Genomic DNA, 24,281 nt, shown 5'->3' on the forward strand with positions numbered 1-24,281 from the left:
ATCACATTGAAAAAAAGTTTATTTAAAAAAGTTCTAGCAGCAAGAACAGTAACAAAACAAAAGGAGAGACAGACAACAAAACAAGGAGGTTGTGTCCTGTGGAACTTTTCTCCATTCTTTAATCAAGTTCCTTATACCGAGCAAACATGACTCTTCGCACAGCATCTCGGTAAGTCTCATTGGACTGTCTCTTGCTGGTTCTTCCTGGGGCCCCAGCACCGGGCCCCCTCATCCGGCCTTCAGTCTGAAAAATAAGGACAAACAGTGAAGTGGGCCCTATAAATTAATTAGCCTCAGGCTGGTCTCTGGCCACAAGTGTTTCTGGACCAATAAGGACCTCGGTATAGGAGAATATTTTGAAAGTGTAATTATTAAATAAATACCCAAGATGAATGAAGAGGATAGTGATGTTATGACCAAAGGATACCAGAGATATGAGAGGCTCTATAGCAAAGAGAGGAGCCAATCTCCTATGGTTGGTATTTTCAGAAGGAGACCACCACCAGGCCAATACAACTGGGCAACTCTCTCCAATACCATCTCTCAAGGCTCTTCATGGAAACCAGAACTAACTTCATGTTCTTCAAATTTTAAGCATCAAAGACCTCTCCTGATAATCCCTCTTGACCTTTGTATCTTTTATTGCTGGTCCCCTGGTACTTTCTCAAATGGACTCTTCAATCTCAATCTACCTGAATCCCATTTTATCCCATTGCTTACTAGGTTTGAGAGTAAGATGAGCTGTATTCCAACTTCTCTCTTCCTGCCCCACAGTCAACCAAATCACACAGGATCCAGTGATCAAGACTGACAGGGTTCTCAGCTCTCATTTACCAGTAAAAGGCAAGGACACCATTCCAGGCCAGAATTAGAGGAAGTTAAAAGTATTTAACAGGGCGGTGAGATGGTGGCTCAATGGCAGATTTCTCACCTGCCATGCCAGAGACCTGGGTTTGATTCCCGGTGACTGCCCATGCAAAAAACAAACAAACAAACAAACAACAACAACACGTATATAACAGGTTCGTGCCATACCAAACAAGAGGGAAACCATTTTACCTCTTCTGCTGAAGTCAAGCCAGGCTGGCCATATCCTAAGCCTGTCCCCTTCCTCCAGCCAGTGACCTGCTGGACACAGCCTCCTTTACTGCTACTGTCGATGCAATCTTTACCAACAGGTTTACGATCACTGCAAAAGAAGAAGGCACACTTAGACACCATCACTTTCAAAGTGACCCCTTTTGAGCCCAACCAATATAATGCACTATCCTCTTGATTCAGATTTGCCCCCATAAAGCATATTAAACATTATTTCTGAGTGCCTAATAACTATGCACCCGGCTTTGGCCTGGGATACACAGATGATCAAGACTTGGCTTTGTTTGTGCAGAAGGATGTGAGAAAGGTAAAATGTTAAAAAATGGTTATAGTATATTAAAGAGCTCAGCCAAGGATGCGGGAACAGTGGATATCTGCTGGGGAACACAGTAGAGAAAACAGAAACTCTGAAGGCACATTATAGAAAATGATAGGAATTCCAACAAGAGGGTACATCTGAATTGGGTTTTGATGAATGATGAATTTTTTTATTTTTAACTTTTTTTTGGTATAATATAACATATATACAAAGCAAAGAAAGAAAAAAACAATAGTTTTCAAAGCACTCTTCAACCAGCAGTTACAGGACAGATCCCAGAATTTGTCATAAGGTACATTACCATCATCTTAGATTTTCCTTCTAGCTGCTTCAGAACACTGGAGGGTAGAAGTATATTATTTATCATCATTTTTTTTCTTTTTTGTGAAATGTAACATATAAACAAAAAAAAGCAATAAATTTCAAAGCACAGAACAACAATTAGTTGTAGGACAGATTTCAGAGTTGGTATGGGTTACAACTTTAGGTTTTTACTTCTAGGTGCTCTAAGATACAGCTGACTAAAAGAAATATCAATATAATGATTCAGCAATCATGCTCGTTTGTTAAACCCTACCTTCTCTCAATAACTCCAACAACACCTTTGATCTTTCTCCCACTCTTACGGGTATTTGGGCTATGCCCACTCTAACTTTTTGTTTTTGGCATGGGCAGGCTCTGGGAATCAAACTCGGGTCTCCAGCATGCCAGGTGAGAATTCTGCCACTGAGCCACCATTGCCTGCCCCCACTCTAACTTTTTCATATTGGAAGGGGCTGTCAATAATACAGGATTGGAGAGAGAACTAGTTGATGTCCTGGAGAGTCTGGCCTCTCTGCATTTCAGGATTTATCTGGTCCAGTGACCCATTTTGTAGTTTTCTGGAAGTTTCCCTGGTTTATGGAACCTTTGGAGAATCTTATATATTGCCCTAGATGTTCTTTAGGGTTGGTTGGAATGGTTTTGGTTGGGGTTTGTCAAGATATGATAGGTAGCAATGTCTAATTGAAGTTTGTGTAAGGACAACCTCTAGAATAGCCTCTCAACTCTATTTGAACTCTGAGCCACTGAAACCTTATTTGTGACACTTCTTTTCCCTCTTTCGGTCAGGATGGCATTGTTGACCCCACTGTGTCAGACTCATCCCTGGGAGTCATCTCCACACCGCCAGGGAGACTTTCACCCCTGGATGTCATATTCCACGTAGGGAGGGGTGGGTAATGATTTCAACTTGCAGAGTTGGACTTAGAGTGAGGCCACAAAATAAAGAGTTTTGAGAAAGAAAAAGGGTGGTAGGAAAGGTGAGGAGGAGTCAAAGAACACAATTTGTCCAGGAGAAGAGGAATTGGAATTGACAAAGGTAAGGCTTCTTAGGGCCAGACTGAAATGCATTGAATATTAAGCCAAATCATGCCTCTGTACTTCAATCTTCATGCCAGACAAAGAAACCTTGGAGCTAGGCCTCCTTCTAGGCAAGGTATATATTCATAAGAAAGTGAGTTACAGGAACAGATTTCTATTTACAAAGGTCATTTTGGTAGGAGGGTAGAGAATGGAACGAGGAATAGAAGGAACGAAGACTGGAAGTAAGGAGCCCAGTTTGGAGATGAGCCTAAACAGGGGCAAGGAGACTAATTACAGATGTGGCAACTAACTTAATAAAGGAGATAAAGGAAGATGAACGGGTCAGGCCAGGTATATGGCAATGTGATGATGCCACACACTGAAACAGAAACACAGGAGGTTTAACAGGTATGCGCTAGAGTATAATATGGAATGTGATAATAAGCACATATTCAGCGTGAAAAGCATGAGAGGGGTCTAAGAGCAGATGCCCAGGAAGCAAATGGAAATACAGATTCAGAGCTCAGAAAAGAAACCTGGCTTAGGAAGGGGATGGACCCAGAGGTCTTGTTAGCCTACTGGTGGTGGTTGAGGCTCTGGATACCTTAGGCAGCTCAGGTCAAATGGATGCAGCAGCAAGAATAAGGAAGCACGAAGGCACAGTCTTGGAGAACACATGGACTTAACCCAGAAAAGGAAGAGGAGCAGGAAAGAAGCCTAAGAAAAAGGAAGACCAGGAAAATGTGGCGTGAAAGGTGCTGAAAACAGAAGGATCACTTTCTGCACCCAGAATAAGCATCATCCTAATCGGCTGAAGGCTTAAGTGGGCTTTCTCTTCCTCCTAGGGCTGACTCCTCTACTTTTGTCATAGTTCAGTATATTCAAATTGCAGAGAAGAAGCCAATAGGTTCAGTGTTCCCACATGAGCTCTTCTTCAAAATGAAAATAAATTAGAATAGAAAATCAGAGTACAATATACCCAGTAAAAGTATTATTTTCAGGAAGACTTTTTTTCAACTACATACACATACACATAATGCACACTTACATGTCTGTTAACTGAGTCATAATAAAATAAATAACTCTTATTGTGGGCATTCAGATACACTGGAATGCCAGAGTTCCAGACTCCATCCAGCCTCCTCAGGGACGTTGTTCCATCTTTCACTTCCCCTTTCCAATGGACACAACTTTTCCAGGCTACTAGTTCTTTTTTTTTTTGGACTATGAGTTTTATTCAGATAGCACCATCCTGAGAAATTTCCAACCCATCTGGGTCAAAATGGGCAAGCCAGGTTGTTGAGATAAAGTACCATTTATGGAATGCAAAGCTTATGCAACTCCCAACAACCAGGTGCTGGTAACAAGCTTTCAGGTGCTTCCCTGAGACCAATGTCAAATTCTGAGAGGGTTCACCATAATTCGGGAGGCAGGATGTAGTTGTTGTGTGAGCATCATCTTGATACAGACCTTCTCTGGGGCTTGCTGCACTGCTACTGTGCCCTCAACAGAGCTTGAGCCAACTCAAATGACCACCAGTAACTGCAGCCAGTCCTACAAGAGGGCAGCTGGGAGGCTTGCTTTAAGCTCAGAGGCTGATTTTTCTTGGCTATTTAATTTCACATTGAAAAATATCTGAACCTATTAGTTACGAGCTGAATTAACTTTACTTAGAAATATACTTGTTGATTTTGTAAGGTTTCAGGAATACCCATTTCCTTCCAGAACCGGAGGGCTGTGTGCTGAATTACTGCATTAGCCTAAGAGGGTCATTGCTTAATCCTGCCCCCCACATCCTTCCTCTAACTGCCAGTAGGTCTTGGTGGTCCTTGGAACTGGGGGCAGTGCCGCTTCCTACTTCTGGAATTCTTTCCTTCCTGCTTTTCTGGTGTCCTTTCCAATGTACTTTCCTGTGTCCCCACTATGCTCATAAGCTCCTTCCTTGTTTCTCTACTTTTTCCTCCTGGCCCTTTCAAGCCTCTTGGAAGTATTCCCTGAGGCTACTTCCTGGCTCTCCATCTTTTCCTGTCTATACCCAGGCTACTAGTTCTTTTGCTCATCAACATACAGACTTGTTCAAGTCCCTCCTCATCCTGCTCATGTACCCTCTCATTACCCTTTTAAAGGACTTGTACACAGAAAAACTATAAACCATTATTAAAAGAAATCAAAGAGGACCTAAACAAATGGAAAGACATTCCCTGTTCATGGATTAGAAGACTAAGCATTAGTAAAACATATGGCTATTAAATAAATAAATAATAGGGGAAGCAAATGTTAAAATTTAGTAGACTGAAATGCTAGTGATCAATGAGAGGGAGGGGTAAAGGGGTATGGTATGTTTGACTTTTCTTCTGTTTTCTTTTTACTTCTTTTTTCTGAATTGATGCAAATGTTCTAAGAAATGATCATGATGATGAATATACAACTATGTGATGAAAAAAAGAATGTTTATATTGTATATTGACTGGTTTTAATAAAAAAAGAATGGAATGATAATATGTTAATTCTGTTAGTGTTTGTATGTGGTTATGTTTAATAAACAAACAAACAAACAAATAAAAATACTATGTACCCTCCCCCAAAAGAAGACTAAGTATTGATAAGATGTTAATTCCAACCAAAGCAATTTACAGATTCAGTGCAACCCCAATAAAGATTCCAACAACCTTCTTTGCAGAAATGGTAAAGAAGTTAATCATCAAATTTATATGGAAGATATAACAGTCCAAGCCATCTTGAAAAAGAAGAATGAAGCTGGACGATTCATATTTCCTGATCTTAAAATTTACTACACAGCCACAGTAATTAAAACAACATGGTACTGACACAAGGATAGACATATATACCAATGGAATCTAATTTAGAGTTCAGAAATCAACCCTAACATCTATGGCCAACTGATTTTTACCACCTTTTTTTTTTGTATGCTGTATGGTGGGGTCACATTTCATTATTTTTCCATCTGAATATCTGGTTATTGCAGCAAAATTTGTTGAAATTTTGTTTGTTTATTTTTCTTGTTTGTTTTTTGGGAAGTGCATGGACCAGGAATCGAACCTGGGTTTCCCGCATGATAGGTGAGAATTCTACCAATGAACTACACTTGCACCCCGGCCAAATGATTTTTGACAAGGGGGTAAGGACCATTAATTGGGAAAGAACAGTATCTTCAACAAATGGAACTAGAAAACTCGATCTCCATTTGCAACAGAATGAAGGAGAACATCTACCTCATACCCTATACAAAAATCAACTCAAAGTGGAAAAAAAGTCCTAAATAAACTCCTAGAAGAAAATAAAGGGAAGCATCTTCAGGACCTTGCATGAGGCGATGGTTTCTTAAGACTTTAAACCCAAAGCACAAGCAACAAAAGAAAAAAACAGAAAAAGGAACCTCATCAAAATTAAAAACTTTTGTACCACAAAGGACTTAATCACAAAATTAAAAAGACAACCTATAGAATGAGAAAAAATATTTGGAAACTACATATCTGTTAAGTGTTTAATATTCAAAACAGATTTTTAAAAACTCCTACAATTTAACAACAAAAAGACAAACAACTGCCTTATAAAAATGGGCAAAGATCTGAACAAACATTTCTCCAAAGAAGATAAATAAATGGCCAAAAAGCACATGAAAAGGAGATCAATACATCATTAGCCATCAGTGAAATGCAAATTGAAACCAAAAGGAGATACACTTTCACTTTCCACTACAAAGGTTACTATTTAAAAAATGGAAAATAAGTGTTGCAGAGGATGCAGATAAATAGGAACACTTATTCATTGTTGGTGCAGCTACTGTGGAAGACAGTTCAGCAGTTCCTCAGAACTATTATTTGACCTGGCAATCCCACTTCTAAGTATATACCCAAAAGAACTAAAAGCAGGGACTGAACAGATAATTACACACCAATGCTCATAGTGGTATTTTTCACAATTGCTAAGAAAGGGAAGCAATTCAAGCGCCCATAATGTGAGAATAAACAAAATGTGTGCATAATACCATGGAGTATTATTCAGCTATAGAAAAGAATGAAGTTCTGATACAAGGGACAACATGGATAAATGTTGAAGACGTTGTGCTGAGTGAAATAAGCAAGATAGAAAATGATAAATATTGTATAATTTCACTGACAGAAAACTAATACAACAAATAAAGTCATAGAGTCAATAACCAGAATTCAGGTTAACAGTGATTGGGACGGGGTAGGCAAGGGGAAGTTAATGCTTAAATTGTACAGAGTTTCTGTTTAGAGTTTTAGAAAAGTTTTGGTAACGGATGGTGGTGATGCTAGCACAACACTGTGAACATAATGAACAGAACTGAATTATATATCTGAATGTGGTTAAAAGGGAAATTTTAGGTTGCAAATAATTTATTACAATAAAATTGTTTAATTTTATACAACAATGGAAATTTTAGGTTGTAAATAATTTATTACAATAAAAATTGTTTAATTTTAAACAACAATGAACACAGTTAACCCTAATGTAACCCACAGATTATAATTAACAGTACAAGTATCTTTTCTTCAGTTGTAACAAATGCACCCCTCTAATGCAAGGTGTTAATAAAGGTGAGAGGGGTAATATGGGAGCTCTGTATTTTCTGCAAACCAGCAACTTCTCCAAAAAAAACCCCAACCAAACAATGACAACAAAATACCATCCCACAACCTCCCCGCTGGCTTTAAGATAGTCTTAGCATGGTGCTCAAGGTGTATGAACTTCATAAACTGGCCAGTCTACATCTCCTGTCATGCAGGAGATCCCCATCAAGCTACCTGCAACTATTAAAATACATCATGAAAAAAGTTAGAATGGGCATAGCCCAAATAACCCTACAGATTGGGTGAGAGATCAAAGGAAAAGGTGGAATTATACAGAGAGGACAGGGTTTAACAAATGAGGATGATTGCTGAATTATTATATTGATATTTTTCTTAGTCTCCAGTGTCTTAGAGGAGCTAGAAGTAAAAATCTAAAATTGAGGAACTGTAACCCATACTAAAATCTGAAATGTGTTCTACAACTAATTACTGCAGTGTGCTTTATTGCTTTTTTGTATATGTGTTATTTTTCAGAATTAAAAAAATGCATCATGAGCTCTCCCTCTTTCATTTATGGTATATGCAGTTTTCTTCAACTGAAATGCCTTTCCCTTTCCCACTGGATTTGTGAGTGCATGCTACAAGACAGCATCACTTCAGCCTTCTCTATTCCTGAGTATTCTCAGAACTTAGTTCAATGCCTGTACATAGGGGTTATCATTAAATTTTGCATAATTTTGAGCTTTTCAACTCAAATATCTGAATAGAATCAAATACAGGAGACTAGAGATCATTCACCTATATCATCAGTCAACAATTTATTTAGCACTCATATGTGAGAATGGAGGTTCCTTAGAGAAAATCTTGAGTATTACAACATTATTATCAGTCCCTTAAGGAGGATGGCATTACTAATGAGTAAAGAAAAGGTTCCTGACCATGTCCACTCCAGCTGTGGCTTTGTACAGCTGAACCAGCCAGCCACTTTCACATACAAATACACACATTCCTTGTTTAAGAACAGGTGGTCAAAAGGTTGGGTTGGACTTCAAGCTCAAAAGTTCAGATAGAGGACTTCTGGAGAAGATGGCGGCTTAGTAAGACGCGCGGGTCTTAGTTCCTCCTCCAGAACAGCTACTAGGGGAGTAGAAACGATACAGAACAGCTTGCGGAGCCACGACAGAGATCAAGAACACAGCGTACCCCATTCTGGAACGGCTGACTGACTGGGAGAACCCGCTCTGGTGAGATCGCCGAGGGGTGGGGGCTTCCCCGTGCTGGGTGGCAGGCGGCCAGAGTTCCTCCCTCCCTCCTTCCCGGGCCAGCTGGGAGAATTGGACAGGCGGTCCCCTCAAGCTGCGGCGGCTGGCGTCGCCCCCACGCATGGCCCCCCGGAACAGCTGGGAGAATTGGATCGGAGATCCCCAGGCCGCGACGAACGGTGACCAGGGTCCCTTCCAAACACGTGGCTTCCCGGTCCGGCTGGGAACAGTGCACTCCCCCAGGCCACGGCGGCTGGTGCCCTCCCGCCATGCTTGGTACCCCGGGCCGGCTGGGAGATTTGGACTGGCACTCTTCCAAGCCACTTCGGCTGGCGAACCTCCCCCAAGGCGAGAGTTTTCCAAAGTTAAAGGACCCACAGAACCTTTTACTGGTGGGACCCGCAGACAAACGAGTGCTACGAGCGCCACCTACTGGGTAGGATAAGAAAAACAGAACCCAGAGATTTCACAGAAAAATCTTTCAACCTGTTGGGTCCAACACCCAGGGAAATCTGATTAAATGCCCAGACGCCAGCAGAAGATAACGGATCACGCTCAGAAAATTGAAAATATGGCCCAGTCAAAGGAACAAACTAATAGTTCAAATGAGATATAGGAGCTGAGACAACTAATACTGAATATATGAACAGAAATGGAAAACCTCTATAAAAATGAAATCGATAAATTGAGGGAGAACATGAAGAAGACATGGGCTGAAGAAAAAGAAGAAATAGAAAACTGAAAAAACAAATCACAGAGCTTATGGAAGTGAAGGATAAAGTAGAAAAGATGGAAAAAACAATGGATACCTACAATGATAGATTTAAAGAGACAGAAGATAGAATTAGTGATTTGGAGGATGGAACATCTGAACTCCAAAAAGAAACAGAAACTATCGGGAAAAGAATGGAAAAATTTGAGCAGGGGATCAGGGAACTCAAGGACAATATGAACCGCACAAATATACGTGTTGTGGGTGTCCCAGAAGGAGAAGAGAAGGGAAAAGGAGGAGAAAAACTAATGGAAGAAATTATCACTGAAAATTTTCCAACTCTTACAAAGACCTAAAATTACAGATCCAAGAAGTGCAGCGAACACCAAAGAGATTAGACCCAAATAGGCGTTCTCCAAGACACTTACTAGTTAGAATGTCAGAGGTCAAAGAGAAAGAGAGGATCTTGAAAGCAGCAAGAGAAAAACAATCCATCACATACAAGGGAAACCCAATAAGACTATGTGTAGATTTCTCAGCAGAAACCATGGAAGCTAGAAGACAGTGGGATGATATATTTAAATTACTAAAAGAGAAAAACTGCCAACCAAGACTCCTATATCCAGCAAAATTGTCCTTCAAAAATGAGGGAGACATTAAAACATTTATAGACAAAAAGTCACTGAGAGAATTTGTGACCAAGAGACCAGCTCTGCAAGAAGTACTAAAGGGAGCACTAGAGTCAGATACGAAAAGACAGAAGAGAGAGGTATGGAGAAGAGTGTAGAAAGAAGGAAAATCAGATATGATGTACATAATACAAAAGGCAAAATGGTAGAGGAAAATATTATTCAAACAGTAATAACACTAAATGTTAATGGACTGAATTCCCCAATCAAAAGACACCGAATGGCAGAATGGATTAAAAAACAGGATCCTTCTATATGCTGTCTACAGGAAACACATCTTAGACCCAAAGATAAACATAGGTTGAAAGTGAAAGGTTGGGAAAAGATATTTCATGCAAATAACAACCAGAAAAGAGCAGGAGTAGCTATACTAATATCCAACAAATTAGACTTCAAATGTAAAACAGTTAAAAGAGACAAAGAAGGACACTATATACTAATAAAAGGAACAATTAAACAAGAAGACATAACAATCATAAATATTTATGCACCGAACCTGAATGCCCCTAAATACGTGAGGAATACACTGCAAACACTAAAAAGGGAAATAGACACATATACCATAATAGTTGGAGACTTCAATTCACCACTCTCATCAATGGACAGAACATCTAGACAGAGGATCAATAAAGAAATAGAGAATCTGAATAGTACTATAAATGAGCTAGACTTAACAGACATTTATAGGACATTACATCCCACAACAGCAGGATACACCTTTTTCTCAAGTGCTCATGGATCATTCTCAAAGATAGGCCATATGCTGGGTCACAAAGCAAGTCTTAACAAATTTAAAAAGACTGAAATCATACACAACACTTTCTCGGATCATAAAGGAATGAAGTTGGAAATCAATAATAGGCAGAGTGCCAGAAAATTCACAAATACGTGGAGGCTCAACAACACACTCTTAAACAACAAGTGGGTCAAAGAAGAAATTGCAAGAGAAATTAGTAAATACCTCAAGGCGAATGAAAACGAAAACACAACATATCAAAACTTACGGGATGCAGCAAAGGCAGTGCTAAGAGGGAAATTTATTGCCCTAAATGCCTATATCAGAAAAGAAGAAAAGGCAAAAATGCAGGAATTAACTGTCCACTTGGAAGAACTGGAGAAAGAACAGAAAACTAATCCCAAAGCAAGCAAAAGGAAAGAAATAATAAAGATTAGAGCAGAAATAAATGAAATTGAAAACATGAAAACAATAGAGAAAATCAATAAGACCAGAAGTTGGTTCTATGAGAAAATCAATAAGATTGATGGGCCCTTAGCAAGATTGACAAAAAGAAGAGAGAGGATGCAAATAAATAAGATGAGAAATGGAAGAGGAGACATAACTACTGACCTCACAGAAATAAAGGAGGTAATAACAGGATACTATGAACAACTTTACGCTAATAAATACAACAATTTAGATGAAATGGACGGGTTCCTGGAAAGACATGAACAACCAACTTTGACTCAAGAAGAAATAGATGACCTCAACAAACCAATCACAAGTAAAGAAATTGAATCAGTCATTCAAAAGCTTCCTAAAAAGAAAAGTCCAGGACCAGATGGCTTCACATGTGAATTCTATCAAACATTCCAGAAAGAATTAGTACCAACTCTCCTCAAACTCTTCAAAAAAATCAAAGTGGAGGGATAACTACCTAATTCATTCTATGAAGCCAACATCACCCTCATACCAAAACCAGGCAAAGATATTACAAAAAAAGAAAACTACAGACCAATCTCTCTAATGAATACAGATGCAAAAATCCTCAATAAAATTCTAGCAAATCGTATCCAACAACACATTAAAAGAATTATACATCATGACCAAGTAGGATTCATCCCAGGTATGCAAGGATGGTTCAACATAAGAAAATCAATTAATGTAATACACCATATCAACAAATCAAAGCAGAAAAATCACATGATCATCTCAATTGATGCAGAGAAGGCATTTGACAAGATTCAACATCCTTTCCTGTTGAAAACATTTCAAAAGATAGGAATATAAGGGAACTTCCTTAAAATGATAGAGGGAATTATATGAAAAACCCACAGCTAATATCATCCTCAATGGGGAAAAATTGAAAACTTTCCCCCTAAGATCAGGAACAAGACAAGGATGTTGATTATCACCACTATTATTCAACATTGTGTTGGAGGTTCTAGCCAGAGCAATTAGACAAGAAAAAGAAATACAAGGCATCAAAATTGGAAAGGAAGAAGTAAAACTATCACTGTTTGCAGACGATATGATACTATACGTTGAAAACCTGGAAAAATCCACAACAAAACTACTAGAGCTAATAAATGAGTACAGCAAAGTAGCAGGTTACAAGATCAACATTCAAAAATCTGTAGCATTTCTATACACTAGTAATGAACAAGCTGAGGGGGAAATCAAGAAACGAATCCCATTTACAATTGCAACTAAAAGAATAAAATACCTAGGAATAAATTTAACTAAAGAGACAAAAAACCTATATAAAGAAAACTACAAAAAACTGTTAAAAGAAATCACAGAAGACCTAAATAGATGGAATGGCATACCGTGTTCATGGATTGGAAGATTAAATATAGTTAAGATGTCAATCCTACCTAAATTGATTTACAGATTCAATGCAATACCAATCAAAATCCCAACAACTTATTTTTCAGAAATAGAAAAACCAATAAGCAAATTTATCTGGAAGGGCAGGGTGCCCCGAATTGCTAAAAACATCTTGAGGAAAAAAAACGAAGCTGGAGGTCTCGCGCTGCCTGACTTTAAGGTATATTATGGAGTCACAGTGGTCAAAACAGCATGGTATGGGCATAAAGATAGATATATCGACCAATGGAATCGAATAGAGTGCTCAGATATAGACCTTCTCATCTATGGACATTTGATCTTTGATAAGGCAGTCAAGCCAACTCACCTGGGACAGAACAGTCTCTTCAATAAATGGTGCCTAGAGAACTGGATATCCATATGCAAAAGAATGAAAGAAGACCCGTATCTCACACCCTATACAAAAGTTAACTCAAAATGGATCAAAGATCTAAACATTAGGTCTAAGACCATAAAACAGTTAGAGGAAAATGTAGGGAGATATCTTATGAAACTTACAATTGGAGGCGGTTTTATGGACCTTAAACCTAAAGCAAGAGCACTGAAGAAGGAAATAAATAAATGGGAGCTCCTCAAAATTAAACACTTTTGTGCATCAAAGAACTTCATCAAGAAAGTAGAAAGACAGCCTACACAATGGGAGACAATATTTGGAAACGACATATCAGATAAAGGTCTAGCATCCAGAATTTATAAAGAGATTGTTCAACTCAACAACAAAAAGACAGCCAACCCAATTACAAAATGGGAAAAAGACTTGAACAGACACCTCTCAGAAGAGGAAATACAAATGGCCAAAAGGCACATGAAGAGATGCTCAATGTCCCTGGCCATTAGAGAAATGCAAATCAAAACCACAATGAGATATCATCTCACACCCACCAGAATGGCCATTATCAACAAAACAGAAAATGACAAGTGCTGGAGAGGATGCGGAGAAAGAGGCACACTTATCCACTGTTGGTGGGAATGTCAGATGGTGCAACCACTGTGGAAGGCAGTTTGGCGGTTCCTCAAAAAGCTGAATATAGAATTGCCATACGACCCAGCAATACCATTGCTGGGAATATACTCAAAGGACTTAAGGGCAAAGACACAAACGGACATTTGCACACCAATGTTTATAGCAGCGTTATTTACAATTGCAAAGAGATGGAAACAGACAAAATGTCCATCAACAGACGAGTGGCTAAACAAACTGTGGTATATACATACGATGGAATATTACGCAGCTTTAAGACAGAACAAACTTATGAAGCACGTAATAACATGGATGGACCTAGAGAACATTATGCTGAGTGAGTCTAGCCAAAAACTAAAGGACAAATACTGTATGGTCCCACTGATGTGAACCGACATTTGAGAATAAACTTGGAATATGTCATTGGTAACCGAGTCCAGCAGGAGTTAGAAACAAGGTAAGATAATGGGTAATTGGATCTGAAGGGGTACAGACTGTGTAACAGGACTAGATACAAAAACTCAAAAATGGACAGCACAATAATACCTAATTGAAAAGTAATCATGTTAAAACACTGAATGAAGCTGCATCTGAGCTATAGTTTTTTTTTTGTCTGTCTTTTTTTTTTTACTATTATTATTTTTATTTTTTCTCTATATTAACATTCTATATCTTTTTCTGTTATTTTCTAGTTCTTTTCCTAAATCGATGCAAATGTACTAAGAAATGATGATCATGCATCTATGTGATGATGTTAAGAATTACTGATTGCATATGTAGAATGGAATGATTTCTAAATATTGTGTTAATTTCTTTTTTCTTTAATTAATAGAAACAAAAACAAAAACAAATGAACAATTAAAAAACACAAACTAAACAAACAAACAAAAAAGTTCAGAGAGAATCTCTTTCTGATACTCTCACCTCTGAAGGGAGAAATCAGCCAACAGAATGGGAAAATTAGATAGTTTTATCATTAGGCCTTCAGGCCTGGGCTGAATAAAAAATTCCAGGCTTACCTGTCAGTGTCCCTGGAGTATTTAATCCGTTTCCTTTCTGGAGAATCAAAGAATTGGAGCTTTTCCCTGTGATCATTTCCTCTTTCTTTAAACTTGCCCTGTCGGTAAGCAGAAGAGCAAGTTTGCGCGTCCTGTTCATGGAGGGCAAAGGATAGATAGGCTTTTTACCCCATTCCCATACTTCTTTTACTGTAAAGGAAATTAAAACCCTAGGATTTCCTGCCCCTTCATGTACTCTCCTTGAGAAGGCAGTGAATTCTTTGACTGGTAAACTTGGAATAAACTGGCATGCCTGGCTCAGCTGTCTTTTCCTCCTGAGGAGCAGGTGCTTTCATAGGTGGAATTTCCCCCCCGCACCCCTTCCCGAATCTGTCATTTATTTGTTTATAATAGTATTGGAGTTCTGTGAATCAGGTATATGGGTATATCTTTTTCTTCTTCAGAACTGTAGTCCTTAGAAATCTAAAATATAAACGATAAGTTTTATAAGTTCATAAATCTAAATTTGCTTGTTGATTAGGTTATCAGAAAAGAACATATAAGTTTAAAGTGGAGACTACATTTAAACCTGAAGGCAAAATCTGACAGGCTACAGAAAGATGTTAAATTTTGAAACAAAGGTTATTTTACTTTGAAGATAACTTTTTTTTTTTTTACGAATATCCCATTAACTGGATCATTTTTTTTTTTTTTTTTTTTTTTTTTTTTTACAGAGAAGGAAGGAAAGATAGAAGGAAGGAAGGGAGGAAGAAAGGGAAACATCTTTAAACATTTTCTTATTTTTATTATATTTTGTTTGTTTCTTTGTTTTGTTTACATGGGCTGGGGCCGGGAATCGAACCGGGGTCCTCCGGCATGGCAGGCAAGCACTCTTGCCCGCTGAGCCACCGCGGCCCGCCCCTATTTATTCATTTTTTTAGGGCACATGGTCCAGGAATCGAACCCGGGTCTCCCGCATGAAAGGCGGGCATTCTACCACTGAACCACCCCCTGTGTCAGTTATTTTTTTAAAAATTTATCTATTAATTTAAAAAAATTTAACAAACGAAATAAAACATTAGCATATATAATCAGTAGTCACAATATCATCACTTAGTTGCATATTCATCATTTTTTAGAACATTTGCATCAATTCAGAAAAAGAAATAAAAAGACAATAGAAAAAGACATAAAGCGAAAACAGTAAACAAAAAAAGATTATACCTACCACACCCCTTACCCCTCGCTTTCATTTCAAACTAAATTTATTTTAACATTTGTTTCCCCTATTATTTATTTTTATTCCATATGTTCTACTCGTCTGTTGACAAGGTAGATAAAAGGAGCATCAGACACAAGGTTTTCACAATCACACAGTCACACTGTGAAAGGTATATCATTATTCAATAATCCTCAAGAAACATGGCTGCTGGAACACAGCTCTACATTTTCAGGCAGTTGCCTCCAGCCTCTCCATTACATCTCGAATAACAAGGTGATATCTACTTAATGCATAAGAATAACCTCCAGGATAACCTCTCGACTCTGTTTGGAATCTCTCAGCCACTGATACTTTGTCTCATTTCACTCTTCCCCCTTTTGGTCAGGAAGGTTTTCTCAATCCCTTGATGCTGAGTCTCAGCTCATTCCAGGATTTCTATCCCACGTTGCCAGGAAGGTCCACACCCCTGGAAGTCAAGTCTCATACAGACAGGGGGAGCGTGGTGAGACTGCTTGTTGTGTTGGCTGGAAGACACTTGTTTTTATGTCACATAAATATTACAAAATGGTGAACGGGCAATTTTATAAGAATATGGAGATATCTTTAGTTTATGCATTGGCTGTTGTGATGGTTAGGTTCTGATGTCAACTTGGCCAACTAATGATACCCAGTTGTCTGGTCAGGGAAGCACTGGCCTGACCATTCTGCAAGGATACCAGATGGATAGCTAATAAGCCCAAAGGCTGGTGAATTAAATCCTCAGTCAGTTGATTATAGCTTTGCTGATTACATCTGAGATTAACCAAGGCATGTCCCCCCCATGAAATAATCCAATCAGCTGACGGCTTTTAAGGGAGGAGAGAGACTTTTTCACTGATTATTCAGCCAGTGAGCCTCTCCTGCTGAGTTTACCAAGACCCGACATTGAAGCTGCCAGCTTCAAAGCCTGCTTTATGGAATTTGAATTCTGCCATTCCCATGGTTGCATGAAATCTCCTGTTGGTTCTGTTTCTCTAGAGAAACCCAACTAACACAGCTTGGTATCAGGAGTGGTTCTTGAGAAATGGAATCTTAAAAAGCGTTTTTACAAATGGGTTTCTACTCTGATTAGATACTAATGACTCTGTTTCCAGTAATCAAGATGGCACTAACACATATATTCAGGAATTATAATTGTTATTTCTAAATTCTGAGATACAGAGCTGTTTGTATATAACCTGAGCATTTCCAGAAACTTTGGGTATTTTTGTGACACCTGAGACTCAGAGTTAGGGCTCTGAAGGTATGAAAGTCAGCAATACCCTATATAGGAACTGTTTAGCAAGTTGAAAAACAGATCAGACTTCAACTAGAGATATGAATGATGGTGATCTGGATAGGATAAGGTATATCAGAATACAGGGTAAAGGATGATATTGCCCATATTTTAAAACTTCAACTTCTATGTGAGACATACTGACTAGTGGTCAATGAGAGGGAGGAATAAGGGGTATGGTATGTATGAGTTTTTCTTTTAATTTCTTTTTCTGTAGTGATACAAATGTTCAAAAAAATGATCATGATGATAAATACACAACTATGTGATGATATTGTGAGTCACTGATTGTATACCATGTGTGGAATGTATGTGTGTGAAGATTTCTCAATAAAAATTTTTTTTTAAAGATGGAGAAGAAACCAGAGGTCTGGTCAGTATATTAAAGGCATCTCTTTCCTGGTGCTGTTATCACTGCATATTGTAATTACCCAAAACTAACTTGAAGTTCATTATGTCTGCAAAGTCCTGCCCATCTAGAAGGACCCCGTGTCTCCCTCAGCCACTTCATCTTCATATATTAGCTGTAAGCAGGCAGGAGTGACCCTCCTCCAACTGCTTCAGAGCTGGAGCTCCTTCTTCTGTGCTTCCATAACATGTCTCTCTCCCTTTTTTAAATATTAAAGTGGTATTGCTTTAATTAAAAAAAAAAAAAAGATGGCACTGGCAGTCCACTGGGTGAGCTGGTAAGAGAGATCCTCAAAATATTACCATTAGATTCTGCTCACTGTATGCTTATATGAGGTAAGGTTCTGGGTGAGAGTGTTTTTGACACCTTTATGGACTTTTGTGGAATTAAGAGGTATAATGATGTTGGCTGGATGTTATCAGATATACTGGTTACATGACAAAGGAAAAGGATGAGCTGAAGGCTTTGAATCTGCAACTTAAGTGCTGTATGAACAATGCAGAAGTTTCCATGTGTGCTCTAAAAGAAAATCTTATTTCCTATGGTCTCAGACTTGAGAGCTCTGAAAAACAGACACAAAGCCTGGTTTTCTGTATGAGTAGCAGATTTACAATGTGAACTAAAATCTCAATCTTGCAGGGTGTCTGCTGTTAAAGTAAGGACTCTGATTGGAAAAGAATGGGATCCTAAAATATGGAATGGGGATATATGGCCTCATAATGATGGTGATGGGGAGATGGAATCCCTGGAATCTGCTAAGCCTTTGCTAGATAGACCTATTAATGGATTGCCTTGAGGAAAGAGCTTTCTAATCTCCAACCTGCCCAGAAGAGTCTGCCATCCAACTTCCACCTAAAGAGATTAACCCTTCACTGCCCGATAAACCTGTAACCAACTCCCCTCGGGAAACAGTCCTCATTTCTGTCTAGAACATCAAATCCTGTTTCACCAGAGGTAACTGCCCTGAGGTAATTGGCTTGAAAGACAATTCTATTTTTTTCATGATCCACCCCCACCACTTCTTTTTCCTTCAAGACCTATAACTACAACAAAATCCCAACAAGCCCTGAAAGGTGAGGTACAAAATGTGACCCATGAGGAGGTACACAACACTCCAAAAGAACTGTATAAGTTTTCTAAACTATATAGACAGAAATCAAGGGAGCAAATATGTGTGGAAGTGGATATTAAGGGTGTGGGATAATGGTGGAAGGAATATAAAGTTGGATCAAGCTGAATTTATTGACATGGGTCCACTAAACAGAGATTCTGCACTCAATTTTAATTTTGTAGCTTGAGGGTTAGAAAGGACATTAACTGTTTGGATGGTTGGCTGAAACATAGATCAAAAGGTGGCCAACATGATCTGAGGTTGAAATGCCAGAACTGCCCTGGTATAATGTAGATGATGGGACCCAGAGGCTTAGAAAGACTGGATTGTTACAGTGGATTTATCATGGAAGACCTGCCCACATATCCCAAGAATGTCCAGAGGACACATCTTTCACCAAAACCTTGTGAAATAAATTCATGAGGCTAGCTGAAGAACTCTGTAGTTGCCCTTCTCTGTAGATCAGATATTACTGTGGGAACTGCTGTTACTGCTGGAATCCTTAAACAGAAGGGGGATGACTGGATCCCAAGTTGGCAGAAACCATGTAACAGTTAATCATCCAAGATAAGGTAGGCGTGGCCACCATAATGGACAGGATACTCAAACCAACAGTCAAAATAACCTGACTCGTAGAGACTTGTGGAGTTGGCTAGTAGATCATGAGGTACCTTGAAGTAAAATAAATGGGCAGTCTACTAAATTTCTGTTTGAGCTGTATAAGCAGAAGAATTCTAGCTCAAGTGAACAGAAATCTAACTTGAATTATAGAAACAGAGAGTCAGGGCCCCTTAATCAATTCCCGGACTCGAGACAGTTTACAGACCCAGAGCTCCCAGAATGAGGGGAAGACCAGGTACCCTTGGGGAAGGAACATTTCACACTGCCCAGAATTTACACTGTTAACCTTCCTCCCAGTTTTCCTCAAGGAGTCCTATGGCGTTTTACTAAGGTGACCGACTGATCAGAAATTCTGGGGATAATTAGACACTAGCTCAGAAGTGACACTAGTTTCAGGAGACCCAAAACATCACTCTGGTCAGAGTACAACAGTCAGAGTAGGGGCTTACGGAGGTCAGGTGATCAATGGAGTTTTAGCTCAGGTTCATCTCACAGTGGGACCAGTGAGTCTCTGGACCCATTCTGTGGTCATTTCCCAGTTCCTGAATGCATAACTGGAATTGACATACTCAGCAACTGGCAGAATCCCCATATGGTTCTCTGACTCATGGAGTGATGACTATTATAGTAGAAAAGGCAAAGTGGAAGTCACCAGAACTACCCCTACCCTAGCAAAATGGTGACTCAGAAGTATTGGATTCCTGGAGGGACTGCAGAGATTAGTGCCACTCTTAAGGACTTGAGGGATGCAGGGGTGGTGATTTCCACCACATCCCCATTCAACTCTATTTGGCCTGTGCAGAAAACAGATGGGTCTTGGAGGATGACAGTGGATTATCGTAAACCTAACCAGGTGATGACTCCAACTGTAGCTGCTGTTCTGTGTGTGGTATCACTGCTTGAGCAAATCAACACATCACCTGGGACCTGGTATGCAAGCTACTGATTTGGCAAATGCTTTTTCTCAACAGCGGTCAATAAGTGTTCTAGTTTGCAAGTTGCTGGAATGTAATACATCAGAGATGGATTGGCTTTCAATAAAAGGGGATTTATCTTGCTAGTTCTTCAGAGGAAATGCAGGTAACTTTCAACTGAGGTTCCTTCTTACGTGGGAAGGCACAGGGTGATCTCTGCTGGCCTTCTCTCCAGGCCTCTGGGTTCCAACAACTTTCCCTGGGGTGATTTCTTTCAGCATCTCCAAAGGCCTGGGCTGAGCTGCAAGTGCTGAGATGAGGTATGCTGAGCTGCATGGGCTGTGCTACGTTGCGCTCTCTCATTTAAACACCAGTCAATTAAGTCAAACACTGCAGCAGGCACGCCTCCTAACCGACTTCAGATGTATTCAGCAAGAGATGAGGTTCACATACCATTGGCTCACATCCACAGCAACAGAACTAGGTGCCTTCACCTGGTCAAGCTGAAACTGAATCTAACTATCACAGGAAGGACCACCAGAAACAGTTTGTATTCAGCTGGCAAGACTAGTAGCATACGTTCATTGTCCTGCCTGAGGGGTATATCAGCTCTCCAGCCCTATGTCACAGTCTTGTCTGCAGGGACTTTTGATTATTTCTCCCACCCACAAGACATCACACTGGTCCATTATATAGATGTACCTTGCTGACTGGATCTTGTGAGCAAGAAGTAGCAACTACTCTACAGACTTATTGGTAACGCATTTGTGTGTCAGGGGATGGGAGATAAATTCAACAAGGTACAGAGACCTTTTACCTCAGTGATATTTCTAGGTGTCCAGTGGTGTGGGGCATGTCAAGATATCCCTTCTAAGGTGATAGATAAGCTGTTGCATCTGGCCCCTCCTATGACCAAAAAAGAGGCACAATGCCTAGTTGGTCTGTTTGAATTTTGGAGACAACATACTCCTCATTTGAGTGTGCTATTATAGCCCATATATTAAGTAACCAGAAAAGCTGCTAGTTTTGAGTGGGGACCAGATAAGAGGAGTCTGTGACATGTCCAGGCTGCTATGCAAGCTGCTCTGCTACTTGGGCCATATGATCCAGCAGATCCAGTGGTGACAGAAGTGTTAGTGGCAAGTAGGAATGCTGTTTGGAATCTTTGGCAGGCCCATATAGGAGAATCACAACACAGATCCTTAGGATATTGGAGTAAAGCCTTACCACCTGCTCCAGATAACTATAACTACTCCCCCTTTGAGAAACAGTTTTTAGCCTGCTACTGGGCCTTAGTAGAGACTGAATGCTTAACCATGGGCCACCAAGTTAACAGAGAGACTTGAGTCTCTTTGAGTTACCTATCATGAGCTGAATGTTGTCTAACTCACCAAGCCATGATACTGGGCATGTGCAATAGCACTCCATCATAAAATAGAAACCTGCTTGAGCAGGTCCTGAAGGCACAAGTAAGTTACATGAGGAAGTAGACCAATGACAATGGCCACCACTCCTGCCACATTACCTTCTCTATCCAAGACCAGAGCTACGGCCTCTTGGGGAATTCCTTACTGTCAGTTGACTGAGAAAGAAAAAACTTGGGCCTGGTTTACAGATGGTTCTGTACGATATGCAGGGACGACCCTGAAGTGGACAGGTGCAGCAGTACAAACCCATTATGGTATGTCCTTAAAGGAGAATTGTGAGCGGAAATCCTCTCAGTGGGTGGAATTTTGAGCAGGGCACCTGACTGTCCATTTTGCTTGGATGAAGAACTGGCCAGAGGAGCATTTATATATCGACTCATGGGCTGTTCCTAATGATTTGGCTGGATGGTCAGGGACTTGGAAGAATCATGATTGGAAAACTGGTGTCAAAGACGTCTGGGAAAGAGTATGTGGTTTGATCTTTCTGAGTGGGTAAAGAATTTGAAGATATTTGTGTTCCATGTGAATACTCATCAGAGGGTGACTTCAGCAGAGGAAGGTTTTAATAATCAAGTGGATAAAATGACCCATCCTGAATTTCCTTAAAATGATAAAGGGAAGATATGAAAAACCCACAGCTAATATCATCCTCAATGGGGAAAAACTGAAAACTTTCCCCCTAAGATCAGGAACAAGACAAGGATGTCCACTATCACCACTGTTATCCAACATTGTGTTGGAAGTTCTAGCCAGAGCAATTAGACAAGAAAAAGAAATACAAGGCATCAAAATTGGAAAGGAAGAAGTAAAACTATCACTGTTTGCAGATGATATGATACTATATGTCGAAAACCCTGAAACATCAACAGCAAAACTACTAGAGCTAATAAACGAGTACAGCAAAGTGGCAGGTTACAAGATCAACATTCAAAAATCTGTAGTGTTTCTATACACTAGTAATGAACAAGCTGAGGGGGAAATCAAGAAACGAATTCCATTTACAATTGCAACTAAAAGAATAAAATACTTAGGAATAAATTTAAAGAGACAAAAGACATATACAAAGAAAACTACAAGAAACTATTAAAAGAAATCACAGAAGACCTAAATAGATGGAAAGGCATACCGTGTTCATGGATTGGAAGACTAAATATAGTTAAGATGTCAATTCTATCTAAACTGATTTACAAATTCAATGCAATACCAATCAAAATCCCAACAACTTACTTTTCAGAAATAGAAAAAACAATAAGCAAATTTATCTGGAAGGGCAGGGTGCCCCGAATTGCTAAAAGTATCTTGAGGAAAAAAAACGAAGCTAGAAATCTCACGCTGCCTGACTTTAAGGCATATTATGAAGCTACAGTGGTCAAAACAGCATGGTACTGGCATAAAGATAGATATATTGACCAACGGAATTGAATAGAATGTTCAGATATAGACCCTCTCATCTATGGACATTTGATCTTTGATAAGGCAGTCAAGCCAACTCACCTGGGACAGAACAGTCTCTTCAATAAATGGTGCCTAGAGAACTGGATATCCATATGAAAAAGAATGAAAGAGGCCCCATATCTCACACCCTATACAAAAGTTAAATCAAAATGGATCAAAGATCTAAACATCAGGCCTAAGACCATAAAACAGTTAGAGGAAAAGGTATGGAAATATCTTATAAATCTTATAATTGGAGGCGGTTTTATAGACCTTAGATCTAAAGCAAGAGCACTGAAGAAGGAAATAAATAAATGGGAACTCCTTAAAATTAAACATTTTTGTGCATCAAAGAACTCCATCAAGAAAGTAAAAAGATCGATTCCCGGTGCCTGCCCACGTTAAAAAAAAAAATTAAAAAAAAAAAAAAAAGAAAGAAAGTAAAAAGACAACCTACATAATGGGAGACAATATTTGGAAACGACATATCAGATAAAGGTCTAGTATCCAGAATTTATAAAGAGATTGTTCAACTTAACAACAAAAAGACAGCTAATCCAATTACAAAATGGGAAAAAGACTTGAACAGACACTTCTCAGAAGAGGAAATACAAATGACCAAAAGGCACAAAAAGAGATGCTCAATGTCCCTGGCCATTAGAGAAATGCAAATCAAAACCACAATGAGATATCATCTCACACCCACCAGAATGGCCATTATCAACAAAACAGAAAATGACAAGTGCTGGAGAGGATGTGGAGAAAGAGGCACACTTATTCACTGTTGGTGGGAATGTCAAATGGTGCAACCACTGTGGGAGGCAGTTTGGCGGTTCCTCAAAAAGCTGAATATAGAATTGCCATATGACCCAGCAATACCATTGCTAGGTATCTACTCAGAGGACATAAAGGCAAAGACACAAATGGACATTTGCACACCAGTGTTTATAGCAGCATTATTTAAAATTGCAAGGAGATGGAAACAGCCAAAATGTCCATCAACAGACGAGTGGCTAAACAAACTGGTATATACATATGATGGAATATTATGCAGCTCTAAGACAGAATAAACTTATGAAGTATGTAACAACATGAATGGACCTGGAGAACATTATGCTGAGTGAGACTAGCCAAAAACTAAAGGACAAATACTGTATGGTCTCATTGATATGAACTGACATTAGTGAATAAACTTGGAATAGTTCATTGGTAACAGAGACCATCAGGAGATAGAAATAGGGTAAGATATTGGGTAATTGGAGCTGAAGGGATACAGACCGT

General features: G+C 39.3%; 1 protein-coding gene across 9 annotated transcripts in view; it reads right to left on the minus strand.

Annotated features, from left to right (window-relative positions):
- Positions 1 to 24,281, minus strand: part of RBM6 (RNA binding motif protein 6) — a 157,147-nt gene continuing 132,866 nt past the window's right edge. For 6 of the 9 annotated variants that reach the window (XM_077129252.1, XM_077129253.1, XM_077129248.1 and 3 more), the window contains 3 exons: positions 14,569 to 14,699; positions 1,060 to 1,189; positions 1 to 244 (listed from right to left, as the gene is read on the minus strand). In XM_077129252.1, coding sequence (XP_076985367.1) covers positions 119 to 244; positions 1,060 to 1,189; positions 14,569 to 14,699 — 387 coding nt within the window. In that variant the 3' untranslated portion in view covers positions 1 to 118. Of the gene's footprint in view, positions 245 to 1,059; positions 1,190 to 14,568; positions 14,700 to 24,281 lie in introns of those variants that run through there. The other 3 variants (XM_077129255.1, XM_077129254.1, XM_077129256.1) reach the window with 2 other exon arrangements.

The sequence above is a fragment of the Tamandua tetradactyla genome, chromosome 15 (genome assembly GCF_023851605.1).
Source record: "Tamandua tetradactyla isolate mTamTet1 chromosome 15, mTamTet1.pri, whole genome shotgun sequence".
In the NCBI taxonomy this organism is placed as follows: Eukaryota; Metazoa; Chordata; class Mammalia; order Pilosa; family Myrmecophagidae; genus Tamandua; species Tamandua tetradactyla.